The following is a 20,506-nucleotide window of genomic DNA, read 5'->3' on the forward strand; positions in this document are numbered from 1 at the left end:
GCTATAAAACTGTGCTTACCTTTTGATTTAGCAGTGCCACTTCTAGGGCTGTATCCTAAAGAGATCATAAAAAAGGGAAAAGGATCCATAGGTACAAACATATTTATAGTAGCTCTTTTTGTGATGGCAAAGAATTGGAAATTGAGGAGATGCCCATCTTTTGGGGAATGGTTGAACAAATTGTGGGATATGATTGTAATGAAATACTATTGTGCTATAAGAAATGATGAGCAGATGGATTTCAGAAAAACCTGGAAAGACTTACATGAACTGATACTGAGTGAAGTGAGCAGAACCAGAAGAGTGTACATAGTAACAGTAACATTGTGCTATGATCAACTTTGATAGACTTAGCTCTTCTCAGTAGTGCAATGATCTAAGACAATTCAAAAAGACTCATGACGAAAAATGCTATTCACATCCAGAGAAAGAACTATGGAGTCTGAATGGAGATCGAAACATACCATTTTCTCTCTCTTTCTCTCTCTCTCTGGTTTTCTTTTTTATGGTTTTTCCTTTTTGTTCTGATTCTTCTTTCACAACATGACTAATGTGGAAATATATTTAATATTATTGTACATGCATAACATATCAGAGTGCTTGGTGTCTTGCAGAGGGGGCAAGAGGTGAGAGGGAGGAAGAAAAAAATTTGGAACTCAAAATCTTATAAAAGTGAATGTTGAAAACTATCTTTACATGTAATGTGTAATTACAAAAATAAAATACTATTAATTGGAAAAATAAAAATATTTTTACAACTATTTCAATATAATGGTTTCCTTTGAAATCTGAAGTATTTTATTTTATGCTTTTAAGAACATTATTCTGAGAAGAGGTCCACAGGTTTCACCAGACTCCCAGAAGGGTCCATGACACAAAAAAGTTAGGGGTCTCTGATCAAATCCATTTTTCTTCCTGCCTATTTTGTAAGTGATGGAATTGAGGATTAGAGAGGAGATGCAATTTGCCCATGTTAGCAGGCAGGCTAGGGATAGAATCTATATCTCATAACTCCATTTTCCAGAGTTTAACTATTTAGTAAAACTCTAATATTTCACATATTTAATGGCAGCAGTGTTATGTTTGTGTGATTTAAAAGGAACTAATTTCCCAGTAAGAAAAGAGAAACATCATGTTAGTTCTTTGTATTAAAACAGGATTGATGCAAACTAGTTTTTTTCTTCTAAAGTTGTATTCAGTTTGTCACTACTCAGGACTTTCTTTTTAAATAACATCCAGGAACTCAAGCAAACAGGGTGCTTGCTGTTGCTAAAAGGGGCTGAAGACTAGGAATAAAAGTCCGTTTTTAAGTCCTGGAAAGTTTTGATAAGCAAATACAGCCTGAGCTCTCTCTCTCTCAATTGGCTGTTTCTTCACCGCCAGATTTTGACACAAATAATCAGATTGAAAAATCAGGGAGGGGAGCAGTAGAAAAAAAAAGGAGAAGTATCTATTTGAGCAGAGAGTAACAAAGTTGACAGAGTGAAAGAACGCAACCCAAAGAGAATGCTGCAAAAGCCCTTTCACACACAGCGTCTTTCTGGCAAGAACTGAAGTCATAACGTGAAGACAGTGAACCTCTAGCTCCCAAACAGGTGAATGACTTAAAAGTTGATTTCGTAGATTTCTGATTTTCATGTCTAACTTAGACTTTTTTTTTTCAGTAGTAGTACTTATGAGGCTCATCTTGTAGTTTTACAAAGAACTCAGGGAAAACAGCATGGACTTTAAAAGATTATGGAAATAAAAGTGTTTAGAAAGGTATTAGCTAGGTCTGAAATGCTATGTTTTTATACTGTGGTATAATGGAAAAAACAAGGAATTGAAGCAGGTTTATAGTGCTGACTCTGTTTCTAACTTGCTGTATGACCTGGTGCAAATCACTTAACCTCACCGGGATGAAATTTTACTTAGTAATCTCTTAGCTCCCTACTAGCTCTGCAATTCTAAATCTATATAATTTGGGACAATAGAAGGAGCATTAGCTTTGGGGTCTGGAACTTATTTTCAAATCCTTCTGGTATTTATACCAGTGTGCTCAGGGGTAATTTAACATCTCTGATCCTCAGTTTCTCCATCTGTAAAATGGGTGTATGTGTGTGAACTCAATAGCCTCTAAAATGCCTTCCAGCTCGAAATCTATGATCCTCTGATTTGATCCTATGACTAGATAGCCTCTGAGGTCCCTTCCAATCTCTTGATATATGATACCATGATTCATGTATAACCAAGCTACGAATCTATTTATGGAGACTATTCATATTCAAATATGTTATATACATGTATTTACCTTCACAGATGCATTTGCACACAAGATAACACTCTCCATTAGACTTCTTTTGTAATTGTATCCACATAGCAACATGTGCTTAGTAAATGCTTATTAAATGACCAAGTGATGTTTATATACTAAAGCGTACTAAGCTAGAGGCCAGAAGATCATGATTTTAGTCCTAGCTTTGCCATTGTGTTTGAGCAAGACACCCCACCTCTCTATGGCTATTTCCTGAGCTATAACACGAGGGCACTGAACTAAATGATTTCTAAGATGTATTTCAGTTATAACATCCTGTAATTCTGTGCTAATCCCACAAATGTTCAAAGCACACCTACAAAATTCACACCTCTATGTGTTCTTCTATATACTAAAAGACATACTTTTAAAAGTTCCACACAAAAGCCTGTTTCTGCGAAACTTGTAGAGACCACTAACATTCAACACCCCATCTCCTGACTCTCCCGTGAACAAGGGAAATACTTTCTTAATGTGTTGCATAGTTATGGAGGTGCTGTGACCAAATCTGCTTTCTCTATGATTTTCACAGTTTTTCAACTTTCCCTTCAGAAAAAGTACAGAGATGTGTGCAGTCTTTGAGAATGAGAGGTTAGAGATCACATTAGATTCACTTCCATCTAGCCTAGTGACCTTATTGATGACAGGTATTAATAACGCACTGGTTTGGAACCAACCACTGCCACTTTCACCTATGAAGGAAGGGTAGGTGGGTTCAAAAGATTTCAGTGTGCTCCCTCCAATGAGAGACTTAAATAACTTCTGAGGTTTTATAGCCAGTTTAAGGTTTGATTGATTCATTTTTTAAAAACTGTTTTTTACAAATGTGCTGCCTTCCCTAGAGATGAAGTTGAAGACAAATCTGTTTATGATAAACACATCTTAAAATTCTGGAGATCACCCCTCTCTGGCTTTTCCTGGGAAGTTATGCTCCAATATAACCTGCAGAATTTTGCTGTGTGTGGCAGTGTACAAAGTGATTTATGTTAGCCCTTAACTGGAACAAAAGAAAGATTCTCCCAGTTCAGCCTAGCTCAGGGGTTCTCAACCCTTTTGGGGTCACAGATCCTTTTGGTAGTCTGGTGAAGTCTACGGACTCCTTTTAGAATAATTATAAAAGAAACCAATGATATTGAAATACAGTTCTCAAAATATTTTCCCCAACCAAATTAAAAAAACCCCACAGAAATCTATTTATAGACCTCTTGAACTTCTTAGTGGGAGGGCGGGAATCTATAAATCCCAGTTTGAGAACTCCTGGCCTAGAGGGTGGTGGTATTTTTTCTTCCTTCCTTTCTTCTTTCTTTTTTCTTCCTTTCTTCCTTTTTTTCCTTTCTTTTTCTTTCCTTCTTCCTTTCTTTCCTTCTTTTGCTACAATAATATTTTTTTAAACTATAATCAATTTTCTGTCTTGCATGCTTTAGATAAGTGATTCATTTTTGGAGTTTAGCAACAGACTATGACTAGCTCTTCCAAATTCTGTAGACCTGCTCTAAAAGTGATATGCTATTCTAACTTTTTCAGTTAAAGGTATACACAAACATGTCATAATCTTTTCAGGAAGTTTACCACTGGAGGGCTTGAACACAAAGGAAGTCAAAATAGTTTCATGTTACTGACCCTGAGAAAATACTGTGAGATTACCCAATATGTTCTACAAAGAAACCCCAAAATATGAGTTTCTTTGTCAAGGTGGGTCTGTCATATGAGGACACAGACTCATATACTTTTCAAACTGGAAAAGAGCTCAGTGATCAGCTAGCCCAATCTTCCCATTTTACAGAGGGGAAAACTGAGGCCCATAGATGAGAAATGACATCCCTCAAACTCATAGGATCATAGATGTAGAGTTGGAATGGATCTTAGGGATCCTGTAGTCAAATTCCTTCATTTTACAAATAAGGAAACTGAGACCCAGAGAGGCTAAATGACTTGCCCAAGGTCACACAAACGACAAAAGTGGTATTTGAACTCCAGCCCTCTGAACTCCAGTCAAGTGTCCTTTCTACTACTTATTGCTGCCTCCTCAAGTCAATTGCATTAGAAGATACTTATGCTGATGGCCTGTGATATGCCATCCATCTTAGTTCTTTTGCCTAAAGTGAAAATGTTCTCATGTAATAAATCACATGCTTTTGTTTACCTCTGTCCAGACCAGAAATTGTACCAAAATGTATCCAAAACCAATGACACTCTAGCAAAACAAAATGCTAGATATTTTTACAGAAGCACCAAATGTCACACTAACTTGGGATCGGGGCTGATCTCTCAGGATAGAGGTTTTTGAAAAGATGTTAACAGTGGTTGACTTTCCGGACACCTGATAAGATCAAGATACTTGCTTTATGAAGAAATCGGTGCATTCTTTCACAATCCGTGCCCTTAGCTCTATGCCTGGATAGGTCCGTATGAATCAGAACTATGTTACTGGCCATTTAGTTGTTAATTAACTGCATTATGGATGATTAGTTCCTGTTTTCTTGTGTGGGGGTAAGTGGAGGGGAAGGTTACAGGGCAAAGGGAAGTTCCTTTCAAGCAGTTCATAGTATATTTGTACTTAGGGCTTACTCTCATTTGGAGTCCCTTGTATTATTAATTCTAGCTTTGCAGTTCTTATAAAGAGAATCACCCGGGGAAGAAAAGGACAGTAAATTTTTGCTTGTTTTTGTTTTGACTCCACAGTCTTTTCCTAATATACTTTCCCCTCCCCCACTGAACCTTCTCTGGTAATAAATAAAAATAGTTCAGCTAATACCACTAACCCAATTGTTCCATTGCCTGAGTCCAACAAGTACATTTTACATCCATAGTCTCTCACTTCTTTACCAGAATGAAGTGGATTTTTCATTTATTCTCAGGATCTGAGATTGGTTATTACCCTTAATCCATGTTCTGCCATCTTGTACTGTTGCTTTCATCTATGTGATTGATGATAGAGGGGACCCTATTATTGTGAGTATGTATGGTTCTCCTGGTTCTACTTAGTCTACTCTGTGTCAGTTCCTGTAAATATCTCCATGTTTTTTTGCATTCATCATCTGTCATTTTTAATGGAACAATAATATTTCACTTTATTCACATGCCATAATTTTTCTAGCGACTCCCCAATCAATGGGCTCCCATTTTGTTTTCACGTTGCTTTTCTTTTCTACCATAAAAACATTGCCATGAAGATTTCGGTTGTATGTGACCTTTTTGTCTGCATTGGCTGTTAGGAGATCTAGTTCCATTACTAACTATCATGTGACTTTAGGCAAGTCACTCCACTTCTTGGGATTCCATTTATTCATCTAGAAAACATATAGGTTGGACTAGATGAGATCTAAAGTTATTTTTAGCTCTGAAATTCTGCAAAGGAGATCAAGCCATGTACAGTCTAAATGGAGAGCCCTATTATTTTAATCTGCCTTTCCTCTTGGAAAGGAAGGAATTTCTACCACCACCACCACCACCCAGATGTGTATTTTAGGAAAGATTTAAAAGAGATCGGATGATCTCAGGAGAATTGGATTTGGCCACTCTGGGTTTACCACTGGTAAAAACCCTGATCTGCCAGTAGAAGATGTCCTGTGTGACACAAAACATGAAAAATCACGAGGATACTCCTGCCCTATGGTTTCGGTGAGGTTCTTTACCATTTCCTGCCCTAAGCCGTTGGGTAGTATTTCTCTGTGGCTTTGGAAGGATAGCTATGCTGAACTTCAGATGCAATATGCACTCTGAAGGTAAAATCATGGTTATTTGCTCAGGTGCTTCACAAGGAAAATATGGCGAATTGTCCTACTCCTACCCCAGCCCACCCTGAATCAATTCTAGCTTTCCCACTTAGGAGACCTCTTCCCATTTCACACACATTCGGACCAGAGACACCTCTCTACCAAAAGGAATTAAATTAGCTAGCTTCACAATTAAGCACTGGTTTTCTTTGGATCTTGTTCTTTCATTGCCCACCTGAACTATGCAACCTTGCAGTCAGAGGCTCCTCAGCCTGAATTACCTTGATTTTTCTCTGAAGCTCTTTAAAAAAAGACAGAGAAACTCTTTTCCATCTCCTGGTTGATATACAGGTAACTTAAGCTTCAATGGCTCTGATTAAAAGCATTCAGAACAATAAGAATAACTTTTCCTAAAGTTGGGGAGAGGGGGAGATCCAAATTACTTCACCCACAATAGTAGTAGGTTGTATGCAATGCCACCCAAGGTTACCGGAACAAATGCAAATTTTCATGCAAATCCATTCTCCACACCCTAGACAGTTCCCACCTTGAGCCCACCAGACCCTGACTACTCTCAGTAATCAGGGACTTAATCTTTCTTGTTCCTTCAAACCAAACTAATTTAGTGAAGGACAGAGTTGGAGGAAGAGGGAAGGAAGAGGGGAGGGGTTGTGGGGTGAGTGTGTCTGTATGTTGGTGGGGGGGCACACAAGGGGAGGAAGACTGTGTCCCCAGGAGATAAGGAATTTATTGCAAGAAAAGTATGGGTGATTACTGTGCCAGCCTGTTCTGTTTGCTTGACAAGGGGCTGAGAGGGATAATACTCAGAGCCTTCTCATTGTCTGTCCTTCCCCTTAGAATTTAGAATCCAAGAGCCAGAAGGATTTTGTAAAAAGCGTTTAATCCAGGCCTGCACAACCTGCAACCAGCCAAAGGATTTCAGGCCTCCCCCCAAAAATGTAGAGGATGTTTTCTTCTACATTATTCTTAGGTGGCCCAAAATCCTTCAGTGGACCATAAGTGGCCCACAGGCCACAGGTTGTGCAGGCCTGATGATCCATTCCTCTCCTTTCACAGAAAAGGAAACTGAGGCCTAGGGGGTTGACCCAACTTGCCCAAGATCACAGAACTAGTAAGTGGTGCCACTGAGACTACAACCCTGGTTTTCTGATGTTTAGACCAGCCTCCTTTCTACTACCCTGACCCAGGCAACATGAGAGCTAGAGGAGCACTTTGGCTGGCATGGGAAGATGAGGCTCTACAGGTTTAAGAGACTCTGGAAGGGCCATGTTTTGTCCCTGAGATTGGAAATTTGGGTAAAGACTTGTGAGTTTCAGAAGATGTGAAATATTTCTGGGCCCTTGCTTAAGGAAAACACTGCTACTGGGGGTAGGAGGTAGGGCATATGGCATTGAGAAAACAGGCAAATGCTGGTTCTTTGTGCTGCCTTGTTCTCCCTAGTCCATCCCCACCACTTGCAACTGTCCCAAACACCACAGCTTGATATTGCATGCTCTTTGTAATCTCCCAAGCACCTACGTTCCTTCTGTGGGCCAGATGTTTTATCAGCGGATAACACCCATCCCATCCCTAAAGTGTTCACAGCTTGCTTTCTGAGGGTGCTACAATCCTTTTCCCGCGCTTTAAAGATATCAGACTCAAAGCTCTGTGAGCAATGGGAAATTTTCAGAAATATTTGAAATGATGTCAGAAGAAACATTTATTAAATATCTATTATATAGTCAAGTCAATAAGCAGTTTCAGTGCCTACTATGTGCCAGGCACTAGGTTAAGCATAAGAGATACAAAGAAAAAGCAAAAGGCAGTCCCTGTTCTCAAGGATCTCACAGTCTAATGGGAGAGATAACAAATTAATAGCTATGTACAAGTAAGATCTATACAGGACAGATATATATATATATGTATATACACATTTATATATATACGCACACACACAATCTATACAGGATATCTTGGCGATATGATAGAAGGAAGACACTAGCATTAAGAAGGATCAGAAAAGGCTCTTTATAGAATGGGGTTTTAGCTGACAGTTGAAGGAAGCCACGAAAGTCAAGAGATAAGAGGTGTGAAGGGTCAGTTCCACACATGAGGACAGCCAGTGAAAATTTGTGGAGTGTTTTGTTCAAAGAACCGTAATCTGGCCAGTGCCCCTGCATAATTAAATATGTTGGGTGGAGAAGGCTGGAAAGGTAGGAAAGGGCTAAGTTATGAAAGGCCTTAAACACCAAATAGAGATTTTTATATTTGATATGGGAGGTGATAGGGAGACATGGGAAATTGTTGAATAAAGAAGTGTTACATACATATCACTTCAACAATAAAAATAGATGTTGTTTCTGCCTTCAAGAATCCTACAACTTTGTTTAGGAAACACAGGCTATGTATACTACACATGAAACAAGCTAGTGTATAACCAAGTGAAAAGGGTGGTGTCCCGTTTAGGGGAGAAAATGTTAGAATTGTAGTTAGGAGGGAAGACCATTAGATTAGGAATCTCTTAGCAAGGGTTGTCTTTTACCTTTCTTTGTAACATCAAGCTTAGCAAAGTGCCTGACAGAGTAGTCATTTAATCAATGATTATTCACTGACTTAGAACCTTGACGACATTAATTGTGTGATCTTGGGCAAATCATTCAAACTCATTGATTCTCAGTTTTCTCATCTTTAAAATGGGGTGGTGAGAAAGGGAGGAAACAATAGAGATTATGTTTAAGCTACTGGGAAAATCCATAGAAAGTAAACTTTAAAGTTATACAAGTATCAGCTCTTAGAAGTATTCAGTGCTGAGTAGTACTTAAAAACCAGTCAGAAAACATTTATTAAACAGGGACACAGAGTATATAAAGAAAAAGCAAAAATGATCTCTGCCCTTAAGGAACAGGGCTTACATTTTTCATGAGGAAGACATAAAAATAGGTACCTAAAAGAAGAATACAGTGTAGATGGAGAAACTCTTTAGAGCAGAAGAGATGAGCTGCTATTGGGAGGAAAGGGATATGGGAAAATGAGGGAATGAGCTTAATAGATACTATATGCCAGCTCTTGACAAATATTACTTCATCTGATTTGTTGTTATTCAGGTATTTCAGTAACGTCTGACTCTTTGTGACCCCATTTGGGGTTTTCTTGGCAAAGATTTTAGAGTGGATTGCCATTTCCTTCTCCAGCTCAAACCGGGTTAAGTGACTTGCCCAGAGTCACACAGCTACTGAGCGTCTGAGGCTGGATTGGAACTCAGGTTGATCTTAACTCCAGGCTCAGTTCTCAGCTGAGTTGGAAATGAGTATTGTAGGAATAGTTTGTCTTTCATCATAGAGGTGTGAAATCTCTTGGAATACAAAGAAGGAATGCCACTGTACAGTTTGTACAGTGTTTTTCCTGTTACTTTCTTTGCACACAGTAGGTCCTTAATAAGCGATTGCTAAATTGATAGAATGGAATCATTTACCACCAACTTTTGTTGAAGTAAATTTACACACCTAGCTGGCTCAGTCTCTGGAGTGTCCAGAGACAAAAGATTGGCTTTGTTCAAATCTTCTGCTTAAGGGAATTAAAAGATGTTAATGGGATGTGAAATTGGGTGGTGACCTAGTAGCAGAAAAGAGACAATGGCAACCCAACCCACAAAGGGTGGAGGTATGGGGATTAACCTCTGCTATTAAAGGACACCCGTAGCAAGTCGGGAAAGAAGGTCCTGAAGGTGAGCTCTAAAGGAGGCCCGAGGCAGAGTAAAGGAGTCTGAGGAGGCCAGAAGCAAGAAAGACTGGGGAGACCAAGGAGAGAGGAGACAGGAGAGACAGAGGACAGAGCAGAGAGGGAAGAGAGGAGGTGTATGGGAGGCAAGGGGCAGGAGGGAGAGGGGAAGTAGGGAAGAAAGGAGGGGGGAAAGGAGAGGGAAAAGGAGAAGCAATAGAGGCACAGGGTTGACTGACTCAGAGTAATTTCTAAAGAGAATAGCAGGAGGCCAGGGCCCATGGTGAGAACAAGTTTCTAGTTGTCCTGGCTACACGCTCTCTTGAGTCTAAGAGCTTCCAGTCAGAGAGGGTTGGTTTGGGGGTAAGAGATAAGACTGGAAGCACATTTTCTGTGACTGTTTCCCCCTCTGAAAAATGGGAATGCTTGCCTCCTCCCTCCTCCTTTACTCTTGTGGAGAAAGGAATATAGATCAGTTAAGATTCTTGTAGGAGGAAAATACTACTAGCTCTGATTCACGGCATAACTGTTGAGTTCTCACACGATAACTATTCAGTTTTGAAGGGCAGTGCAGTATAGAGGGAAGGTTTGAATCCCTCACCTCTGACCATTTTAAAAAATGAGAAAGACATGATTTGCCCAGTTAACTCAGGTTTTTGAGGGGAAAGCTTACAAAGTGCTGTATTAATGTAAGTCCTCCAGGAGGAGGTGGTGGAAAAGAAAAAGATTCCCAATTTCTTGCTAATTTTGGAAGGAACCCTGGCTTTGGAATCAGAATATAGGTTCAAGTCACGACTCTGCTACCAACTACCTTTACCTGTGCAAATCACATAAACCCTTAGTCACAGGGTTTCCTCAACTGTAAAATTAAGATGACAAAATTTGCCTGACTTATTTTTCCAAGATTGTTATATAATGAATGTCCTTTAAAAGCATTACAAAAGTGTGTTGTCTTTATTTCAGCTCCAGAAAGGTGATTAAAAATGCCTCGTTCCTTCCTGGTCAAGAGTAAAAAGGCTCACACTTACCATAAGCCTCGAACCCACTTTGATGATGACTTACTTTGGGCTCACATCCCACCCTCAGGTGAGCCAGATCCTTCTTTTGGGACCTTTTGCATATACACTAGAGTTCATTGCTAAGTTCAAAGGTGGAAGAAAAAGCATAGGTTCACACATCAAGATTTTTCTTCCTTTCTTGATGCCTAAGCTCTACATTTATTAGTCTTTCAAAATCCTTTCTAACATCTGGGAGTAATGAAAGCCTTGAGATTCTATCTGCTCTGGAAACCTTTCTAGAATTTTGAGGGTGTGGCATTGTGGAAAGCACATGCTAAAGACAGAGTCAGAGGCCCTGGAGTTCAAATACCTAGCTCTGCCACCTATTATTTATGTGGGGTTTTTTTACCTCTCTGGATCTATTTCCTTAGCTGTAAAAGGAGTTGGACTAGATATCCTCTGAGTCCCTTAAGGCTCTAACTATATGATCCTAAATTGAGGGGATGTCTATCAATTAGGCAATGACTGACCAATTGATGGTACAGAATACTATTGTGCTGTAAGAAATGAGGATGAGAATGGTTTCAGAGAAACCTGAGAAGATTTATATGAACTGAAGCAGAATCAACTGAGCAGAACCCAAACAATTTATACAATGACAACAGTATAGTAAAGACAAATTGGAAAGACTCGCTAATGATCCATCTCCGTAGTAGGGGACTCACGATGAAATATGCTACTCACCTCCTGATAGAGAGGTAAAAGACTGAAGAGAATGAAACTTTTTGGATTTGGCTAATTTGGAAAGTTTTTTTTTCTTGAATATACATTGTAACAGGGGTTTTGTTTTTCTTTCTCATTGGAGGGTTGGAGGGGTGAGGGAGACTACGTAGATTTTTGCTAATTCAAAAAAAATTAAAAATTTATAATCCTGGTCAGGATGCAGTACTAGTTGCAGGGTCCTTGGGGAGTAGTGAGATCTTGAACTGATTTCTATTTGATTTCTTTGTTGTTTGCCTTTTTTAATGCTTTGGTTCCAGGCAAAGAGCCTTTAGAGGTTCTTTGCCCAGAAGAAAGGGAGAAGTAAAGGAAAAGCTTGTATCTATACCTCCTGGGAAATATATTAATTCAATTAGATTGCCCCTTGATGTTTACAAAGTAAAATTCAGTCTCCTGTGCTGGCATTCAAGGCCATCCATAATCTGGTGCCAGCTTGCCTTTTCAGTCTTATCTTATACTATTCATAAGAGGAAGTGTGGTACCTTGAAAAAAGGTACAGATTTGGAGGTGAAACATCTGGATTTGAATTTCATTTCTGCAATTTATCTGTGTGACCAGGGGCAGCCCACTTTAATCTCTCCAAGCCTCAGTTTCCTCATCTGTAAAGTGAGGGGGGTGGTCTAGATTGGAGGAATCAAACCAAACCACCAGACTGTATTGCTTAGAACCAGATTAAAATGTAATTGGGAAATCCTTTAAAAAATAAATAAAATACAATAAAGCATAGATAATACTATTGGGTAGTTTCATGTACAGTTTAGTATCCCCATTTCTATTTGAGTTTGACACCCCTGATCTAGAAGACTTCAGTTCTGTTCCAGCTCTAAATTCTTGATCACACTCCAGCCAAATTAGATTGTTCCTCCTCCTCATTCTGAATAAACCCTGTGCTCTCCCCACCCCTCAACCTCTCCTTGGTTAGTGATATCCATTCCCTGTGGCTGTATGTTTTTTCCCCTATCCAACCCTTTTAATTTGTATTGAATTTTGACTTTAAAATCCAAGTCAAAAGTCACCAACTTCCTTCCTTTATCATCTTTGTGACTTTGAACTTTGCATGAACCCTTGGAACTCATATAACACGTAGTCTTGTGCCGCTGTATGCCTCATGTCCCAAACTACATTGTGAGTGCCATAACACTGGGGTGCCATTTTATCTCAGTTTTACGCATCCGTTAGCTCCTAGTACAGAGCCCTACGAACAATAGATGTTTGTTGAATGAATCAATTTGTTGCTTATCAAACAATTATTCAGCACCTGGGGAAGGTACAACTTTTAAGTATGAAATGGTCCCTGCTCTCAGAGAGCTTATACTCCTGTGGGGAGATGAGACATACAAAGGTTAACATACACTAATACATAAAATAAAATGATAACTGTATTAGAGAGTCACAAAACAAACTCTTTTCCATAAGGTTGGGGGATGGTTCTGGTGTTGGTAAATGTTCCCAACTAAAGACTAGGGAAGGCTTCCTGGAGGAGGTGGTGTTGGAAAGTTGGAATTTCAATCCCATGCCCTCACTTCCCCCTTCCTTCAGAGGGAACTTCCTTCATTGTCAGAGGACAGTGGATTTCTGTTACAGGTGGTTCTTCCCTCATATTTCCTTCTGAGTTCACCCCCTTGGAAGGGAATTGCAGATGTGATTGTCTCCAGGGGATGGCAATTCCAAATATTTCTTGCCCTGCAGTTACCACTAACCAGGTCCTGGAGGACACCACAACCTTTAGTAGCTCAAGCCAGTGTCCGGGATGGAAAGACTCCAAAGAAGGTCACGACAAGGACCAGTGCCTGACCAGGACAACGTCAGCTCCAGGTATTTTTTCAGATCCCTTTCCCAATCCCTCCAAGAGAACCAAAGTTAACTTACCTTATTGACACTCTGGGGTCAGAGTAAGTGGGAAGGAGAAGGGGTCACTATGAAGGAAAGGTTGCACTATTTCCAGGAAGGTTGAATAACTAACCAGAAAATGCTTATTCTAAAGAGTGGCAGATCCTAGAGGGCAGTGCCTTGGCTTTCTGGAACAAGGAAGAGAGCTAATGGTCATACAACTGGCCTAGTCCAAGGCAGGGCAGAGGCTGAGATGTGTCAGAGTCATGGGGGCTAGATTGTTTGTTATTTGAACTTTGTTCTCCAAGAGGAAAAACAGAGGAGGAAGTGTGGTAGAGGGTTGATTCCTTCAACACAGCTTAAATTCAGCCTTCTGCAGGAGGCCTTTGCTGGTCTCCCCAACTGCTAGTGCCTTCCTTTCTGAGATTACCTTTCATTTACTCTGTATATTTCTTATATGTATCTCATTATTTAAATGCTGTCTCCTCTGCCAAAATGTGAGCCCCTTGAGAGCAGGGACCACCATTGCCTTTCTTGGTGGCCCTAGCACTTGGCACAGTCCCTGGAACATAATAAGGTTAAGGTCAGGATAGGAGAGACTGGACCTATGCTTTCAGCTCCCTCTGCCAGTGCAAGTAGTCACCTCTTGGAAAATTAGAGAGAGTTGCTTAGCAGTAGTGAAAAGTTAAGTGACTTGCCCAAGTTCACCCAGTGAGTATATGTCAGAACTAGGTTTTGAGCCCAGGTTTTCTTGATTCCAAAGCCAGCTCTTTAGCAACTACTCCATGCTTCCTCATATTAAGCACATAGTTAGCTTTTATTAAATGCTTGCTGACCAAGATGCATCCCAGTGTCCCTTACTACTCAAGACAGGTAGCAGCTACCTGACAGAAGTAGGTTTTGATCAGGGCTGAGGGTGGGTGGGATATTACTGTGTTTTTTCTCTAGGCTCAGTACCCTGTTTACTCAGTAGATGAACTATGCAATAATTTCTGTACTCATGTTCCTCCTCCATCCATACCCCCAGAGACTTCCATCTTGACTGTCCAAGCCCAGGACCTTGGCTTATCCCCTGCCTCACCCCCTTACTACAAACCCAGCTTCTCTTGGGATGCCTTCTCTTCCCCTTATGGCTATGGACAGATTACCTCCACCATGCAATCTGCCTTCCTAGAGAACTCGGTAAACTTATATGGCAGCTCACTTGTGCCCAGCTCTGACCCTCCCTTGGACTACAGTCTACATTACTCCCCTGGCATGGAAGCCTATCACTGTGTCAAATGCAATAAGGTAAGTCATCAGAGGAAACAGAAGAGATGCACTTTGGATGTCGTCTCAGAACAGGTTATCTGGTCTTTCTGTCTTCTACCATGTCTACCTTCTCCTTTACTATCATAGGATGTCCCTGAATTACATGGTCTTTGTTTTGAATTGGGACTATGGAGCTATGATGGGAATCAAATAACTATGGAATTTCAGAGGACCAAAGAACATAAAATCTAGACTATGAGAATAGAGAGGGGGAAAATCTTAGAATATATAACGTAGAATGTCAAAACTGGGAAGGACCTTAAAATAGGTAGTATTAGAGATAGAAGGTACCTTAAGGGATTCTTAACCATTTTAGTAACCCTAACACTTGAAAGTCTGATGAAGCCTATAGACCCCTTTTCGGAATAATGTTTTTAAATACAAAACTCTCCCCAAAAAACCCCAAACCAAAAAACCACATAGGAATACAAAGGAAATCAATTATGTTGAAACTGTTATCAAAAATTTTTTTTTAAAAAGTTCAGGAATCCAGGTTAAGAACCCTTGCCTTAGGTTGTTAATTTCTTCATTTCATAGATGAGGAAACAAAGGTACAGAGGGGTTATATGACTTGCCTAACAACATCACACCATTAGTTTGTGTTAAAGATTCAAACTCAGGTCTTCTGATTATCAGTCTAGTGAAGAAGGAAGGAAGGAAGGAAGAGAGGGAGGGAAGGAAGAAGGAAGAAAGGAAGGAAAGGAGGAAGAAAGGGAGGAAGGAAAAGAGGAAGAAAGGGAGGAAGGAATTTTTGTGAGTCATTAATTTATAAATCACACCTATATTTCTCTCTCCCTGTTCCCTCCCAGAGAGCAATAGAATAAAAGAGAGAAAAAGAATCAGTAAAATAAAATTAACCAATTCATTAAAAAAGGCTGATATTATTGCTCCACAACCACAGTCCCTCATTTCTACAAGAAAAGGGCATGGGCAGGGGGTTTTCATCTTTTCTTTTGGACCAAGCTTGGTTATCATAATTTCAAAGTATTTTCTATTGTTTTATTCTTGTTTTTCCATTTCCATTCCATTCATTATGCATATTGTTTTTCTAATTGTGCTTATTTCACCTTCTGTCACTTAATAATAATGATAGCTAACATTTATATAGTACCTTCTATGTGCCAGGCAGTGTGCTAAGCACTTTACAATTATTATCTCTTTGGATCCTCACAATAACTCTAGGAGGTAGAGGCTATTATGATCCTAATTTTACAGATGAAGAAACTGAGGCAAACAGAGGTTAAATGACTTGCCCAGGAAGTGTCTGCAGCTACATTTGAACTACCATTCTTCCTGACTCTAGGTTTAGCACTCTATCCACTGGGATACCTAGCTGCCCTGAAGACTGTTGAAGTCTTGTTATACTTGTCTGGATTCAGTCCAGAGCTCTTCTCACTGCTTCCATGGAGAAAAAGAACCGAATAATCAGGGCTGCTCAAGTCTTGAACCTTTTTTTACTCTTATGAAACCTACCAGACCAGTATACTTCAGTGCAAATCTGTGGCAGAAGGATCAACCCTCAGAGGAAGTGCCTTAGATCTCACTCACTGTCTTCTCTTTCCCCCATTCCTATGTCCCTGCAGGTATTTCCTACGCCCCATGGGCTGGAGGTTCATGTCCGGAGAGCCCACAGTGGGACTCGACCCTTCGCTTGTGAAGTTTGTGGCAAAACATTTGGCCACTCAGTCAGCCTTGAGCAGCATGCTCATATACATTCCCAGGTAGGCAGTTTGCAATAGGTAGAGGGAGAAGAGAGCAAGAATTTTTCTTCTTTCCTTCTCTATTCTGCCCCGTCTTGAAAGAAACAACTCAGAGTAAGGGGAGGCAAGAAGAGGAGAAAAGAGACGGATGGGGAGTCCTTTCCTACACTCACACTTCCACCATCTTCTTTTCTATTATCTGCCTCAACACATCTCCCTTTCCCTCCCCCCAGTTCCCAGGAAGAGTCACAGATTGTAAAACTCTAGATGTGGGGGCATTGGTCTCAGTTGCCAAGGTCTCAGGGTAGATTCTAGCAATCCTCAAAATCAGTAAAAAATAATCAGGGCATACATACAGCAAATACTGTTAGAATGTTTGCTTATAACCCCATGACACTCCTCCCCCTCTGCCCCATGAAGATAGAAATGGAGACCCTAATCTCCTAGGTGCCCAGTGTACTCAAAGTCATCCCAATTGAGTCTCCTGTTCCTCAGGGGATCCCAGCTGGGTCCAGTCCTGCTCCAACGTTCACAATAAATGACCCCGAGGTCCCGCCTGCACCTGACCCCCCGGGCTCCCGTTTCCTCCGGCAGGAGAGGAGCTTTGAATGTAAGATGTGTGGCAAAGCTTTCAAGCGCTCCTCCACCCTGTCCACCCATCTCCTCATCCATTCGGACACGCGACCTTACCCCTGCCAGTACTGCGGCAAGCGCTTCCACCAGAAGTCGGACATGAAGAAGCACACCTACATCCACACTGGTAAGCTGAATATACCTACACAAATGCCAAGACCCAGAAGGGTTCAGCTCTCCATGTTCTAGGGGTAGGATTATCTGTGACGTTTGTTTCATCCCAGACTATATTCTTCTTCATTCAATATTTCTGGACCTGATGTGATCATGTGTGTGTGTGTACTCAAAAATTTACATCTTTTGGTTAATATTGACCTCAGCCAAGCCACCTTGGAGGATCAAACTAGTTGAAAAAAGGAACCAAATTTTTATTCTGACTTCAGTTTTTTATCATCAGTACCATTGCTCCCCAGCCCAAGCACTGAAAGAGAGGCTAAGTCCTAAGAAAAGGGGTTCAAAGGCAAAAGATCAGAGAGCATCTAGTAATCTAGGAAGACCTAGAAATAGCAGTGCCTAGGCTCTGTTGAGTTTCTTAAAATTGCCCCCTTCAACGGTTTTTTTCCTTTTTTAATGTTTCAATCTGTATTCAGACACCATCAGTTCTTTCTCAGGGGATTGATAACATTTTTCATTTTAAATCCTTCAGGATTGTCTAGAATGATATTGCTGAGAATAGCTGTCATTCACAGCTGATCATCTAACAATATTGCTGTCACTTTGTACACAGTATATTTCACTTTGCATCAGTCATGCAAGTCTTTCCAGGTTTTTCTGAGAGCATCCTGCTCATTATTTCTCATAGTACAATAGTATTCCATCGTAATCAACTTTTATTTTCTTGCAGGAGAGAAACCTCACAAGTGTCAGGTGTGTGGAAAGGCTTTCAGTCAGAGTTCCAACCTCATCACTCACAGTCGCAAACACACAGGCTTCAAACCCTTTAGCTGTGAGCTCTGTGCCAAGGGCTTCCAGCGCAAAGTAGACCTCCGGCGCCACCGGGAAAGCCAGCACAGTCTCAAATGAATGATGTTTCCTCCTTGCAAACCTCAGCTGGCCAGGACCTTCCCTGATGAACCTCACAGAGGCTGGATGCCTCTGCACTTTGGGTTCTTCCAGGGTTGAAGATTTTTTTGGAAGAAAAGAGCACACACAGAATGGGAGCCAGGTCACTTGGACTATAGTCTAAGCTCTACCGTTCACTCTATCTCTTTGGACCTCAGTTTCCTCATCTGTAAAATAAAGGGATTGGGTTAGGTAGTTACTAAAATGCTATTTTGATCATCATTTTCTAGACCAGTTTCCACAACCTGAACTTGAACTGGATCTAGTTCATGTCAGAGAGATAGAGATGGAAAGAGCCAGAGAATGGAAGAGAGGCAGCGGGGAAAAGCCCTGCCATCCTTTCTTTGGCTTCAAATTAATTAATTAAGTCATTCATTCATTCATTCAACTAACATTTATTGAGTGTATTCTATGTGTAAGGCTCTGTGATGGGAGCTGTTCAGGTAGTTTGGTCTTGATTTTTATATTCTTTTTTTCAAAGAGATAACGTGGCTCCTTAGCTCTAGTAGGAAGCACAAAAGACCAGTCCTATATGGTACAGTTTTCCATTAGGGTCCTAGTCCTTCTACGTAGGAGACAGAACCATGTCCTTCCAGCAGCAACTTCTGTGTTCTCTACTGTGTTCTTTTGGGCATTGTAAAATAAAACACAAACTTAAAGTATGTGATCTCTAGGATCTTTGTGTTTCCTGCCTTTGTAGAGATTCTCCTTTTGCTAAGGACCTAATATGAGAGATATCCTGGGACCCTCATTCTTAAGAGTTGATGACTCAGCCCTCTGGGTTATTTCCATACTTTCCTTCACCTTACCACCCATCTTCTCAGTCATTGCTCCTCTTCCACCATGACTCTGAAGATCTGCTGTTTCTCAGGGAATGCATCGTAAGATCTCACTCCTTCTAAATCTGAAGATCACTCTCCACCCTCACTCCCGCCCCCACCCATGGCTATCAACTAGCATTTCAGGGCACTAAGCATGGGGCGGCCAAATATGCCTTGTACCTGCCTCAGTCATAAACACAAATCTGGAGCCAGGCAGACAATGGGACTCTGAAAGATATTTCCATTCTTATCTATAATTTGCATGGTATGGCATTCCTGAGTCTCATACCTTTACAATTCCAGACTCTGTGTGCTTATGAACTGGACCATGCTAGGTTGGAGGCTATGGGAGGACTGTGTAGTCTCAGACTATAAGTCTGGAGGTGACTAATCAAAGAAAGGGAGAAATGAAATTTCTAGCATTAATTTCCAGGATTGTCCCTGATCCTCCTCACTGATAGGATATTCCTTCCCAGAGTTCTCTGCAGCTTCCTTTCCTGAGGTTTGGGCTAAGAAATCCCTTTAGTACAGATACCTTCTGCAATCCCACAGTTCATAAGTCTGAATCCTAAGAATCTCTGGTCTGACTCTGGTTTCTGAGCCTGGGGAAGGATTGGGTTCTTATCTCCCAGATTTACCTATCTCCAGTAAAATCAGTAATACTAAAAGATCTCACTTCGAGAAGAGTTTTAATGTCCTGTTTTCTCTTCAGGGTCCTGGTCTGCTCTAAGTTCAATCCTGGGGAACCTAAGGAGAGTGAGTTTGAAGTTGAGACTCTGAAGATAATAGACCCTTGTATAGGGGATAATGTGAAGGATGAGCTGGATTTCAACAGATGAGAGACAGAATATTCCAGAAGGAAGAAATAGCATACTCCAAAGCATGGAGATAGAAAGTTCAGGTCACGTTTGGGGAACAAGGAGTAGGTCAGTTTGAGTGGAGTATTCCCCATCTTAGAGGACATATTTTAGGTATCCCTGGACCTTTATAATCTGATTCATTAATTCATGCTTTGTTAATAAGAGAAAGTCAGATTGAGATCCTGAGGGCCTTCCCTGTTCTCTGACAGTCTCTTGGAAACAATGACCCCATGTTAGTTGTTTAACTGAAGTAACTACTGGTGAAAATTCAGATCAAGTAGGAGTATAAGGATGAACACACATTGTAAACCAGGAGGTGGGGGACCCTTAGGCAAAGATGATACTTGGGCTGTGAAAAGAAGGCAGAACAAAGACTGTTTTATGATTTCAACTTGGATTATAGTTCCTGGCTAAACTGGTTAAACATCTGTGATCTGATGTTGCTTTGTTTTGATTCTTTGGGAGAATCCATCTTTTTTCCAGCATGAATTCCAAGCTTTAGATTTTTTTTTTTTAGTTGGAGCTTTCTAGCCCCAACCACAAAGCTCTAGGATTCATTAAATCATGGGCTGATTGACTTAACTTTGATCAAGAAAACATTTACTATGTGTAAAGTACTGGGGTAGGTGGGAGTGAATACATTAGGAGGTAGGCTGAGATACAATGGTTCCATAAGATATGTATGGTCCATCCCCTTATGGAACTTATAGTCTAATAGGATCTTGGATACAGTAGGAAGACAAGTTAATCTTTCTCCCCAGATCTGAAGAAACAAGTAGTGCACA

The 20,506-nt window shown here is 40.6% G+C and overlaps 1 protein-coding gene across 1 annotated transcript; it reads left to right on the forward strand.

Moving 5' to 3' along the window:
- The first annotated feature begins 1,479 nt into the window (after nt 1–1,479).
- GFI1B (growth factor independent 1B transcriptional repressor) lies at nt 1,480–18,702 on the forward strand. Its single transcript, XM_072643555.1, has 7 exons — nt 1,480–1,595; nt 10,690–10,812; nt 13,194–13,319; nt 14,362–14,624; nt 16,229–16,366; nt 16,841–17,105; nt 17,823–18,702. Exons 2-7 carry the CDS (start codon nt 10,710–10,712, stop codon nt 17,999–18,001), a joined length of 1,074 nt encoding a protein of 357 aa, XP_072499656.1. The 5' UTR covers nt 1,480–1,595; nt 10,690–10,709; the 3' UTR covers nt 18,002–18,702.
- The last annotated feature ends 1,804 nt before the right edge of the window (nt 18,703–20,506 follow it).

This window comes from Notamacropus eugenii, chromosome 1 (genome assembly GCF_028372415.1).
Source record: "Notamacropus eugenii isolate mMacEug1 chromosome 1, mMacEug1.pri_v2, whole genome shotgun sequence".
Lineage (NCBI taxonomy): Eukaryota > Metazoa > Chordata > Mammalia > Diprotodontia > Macropodidae > Notamacropus > Notamacropus eugenii.

Coding starts and splice junctions, on each gene's coding strand:
- GFI1B (XM_072643555.1), top strand. CDS start 10,710: ATGCCTCGTTCCTTCCTGGTCAAGAGTAAAAAGGCTCACACTTACCAT. Junction 10,813..13,193: donor GGCTCACATCCCACCCTCAG/GTGAGCCAGATC, acceptor CTTGCCCTGCAG/TTACCACTAACCAGGTCCTG. Junction 17,106..17,822: donor GCACACCTACATCCACACTG/GTAAGCTGAATA, acceptor ATTTTCTTGCAG/GAGAGAAACCTCACAAGTGT.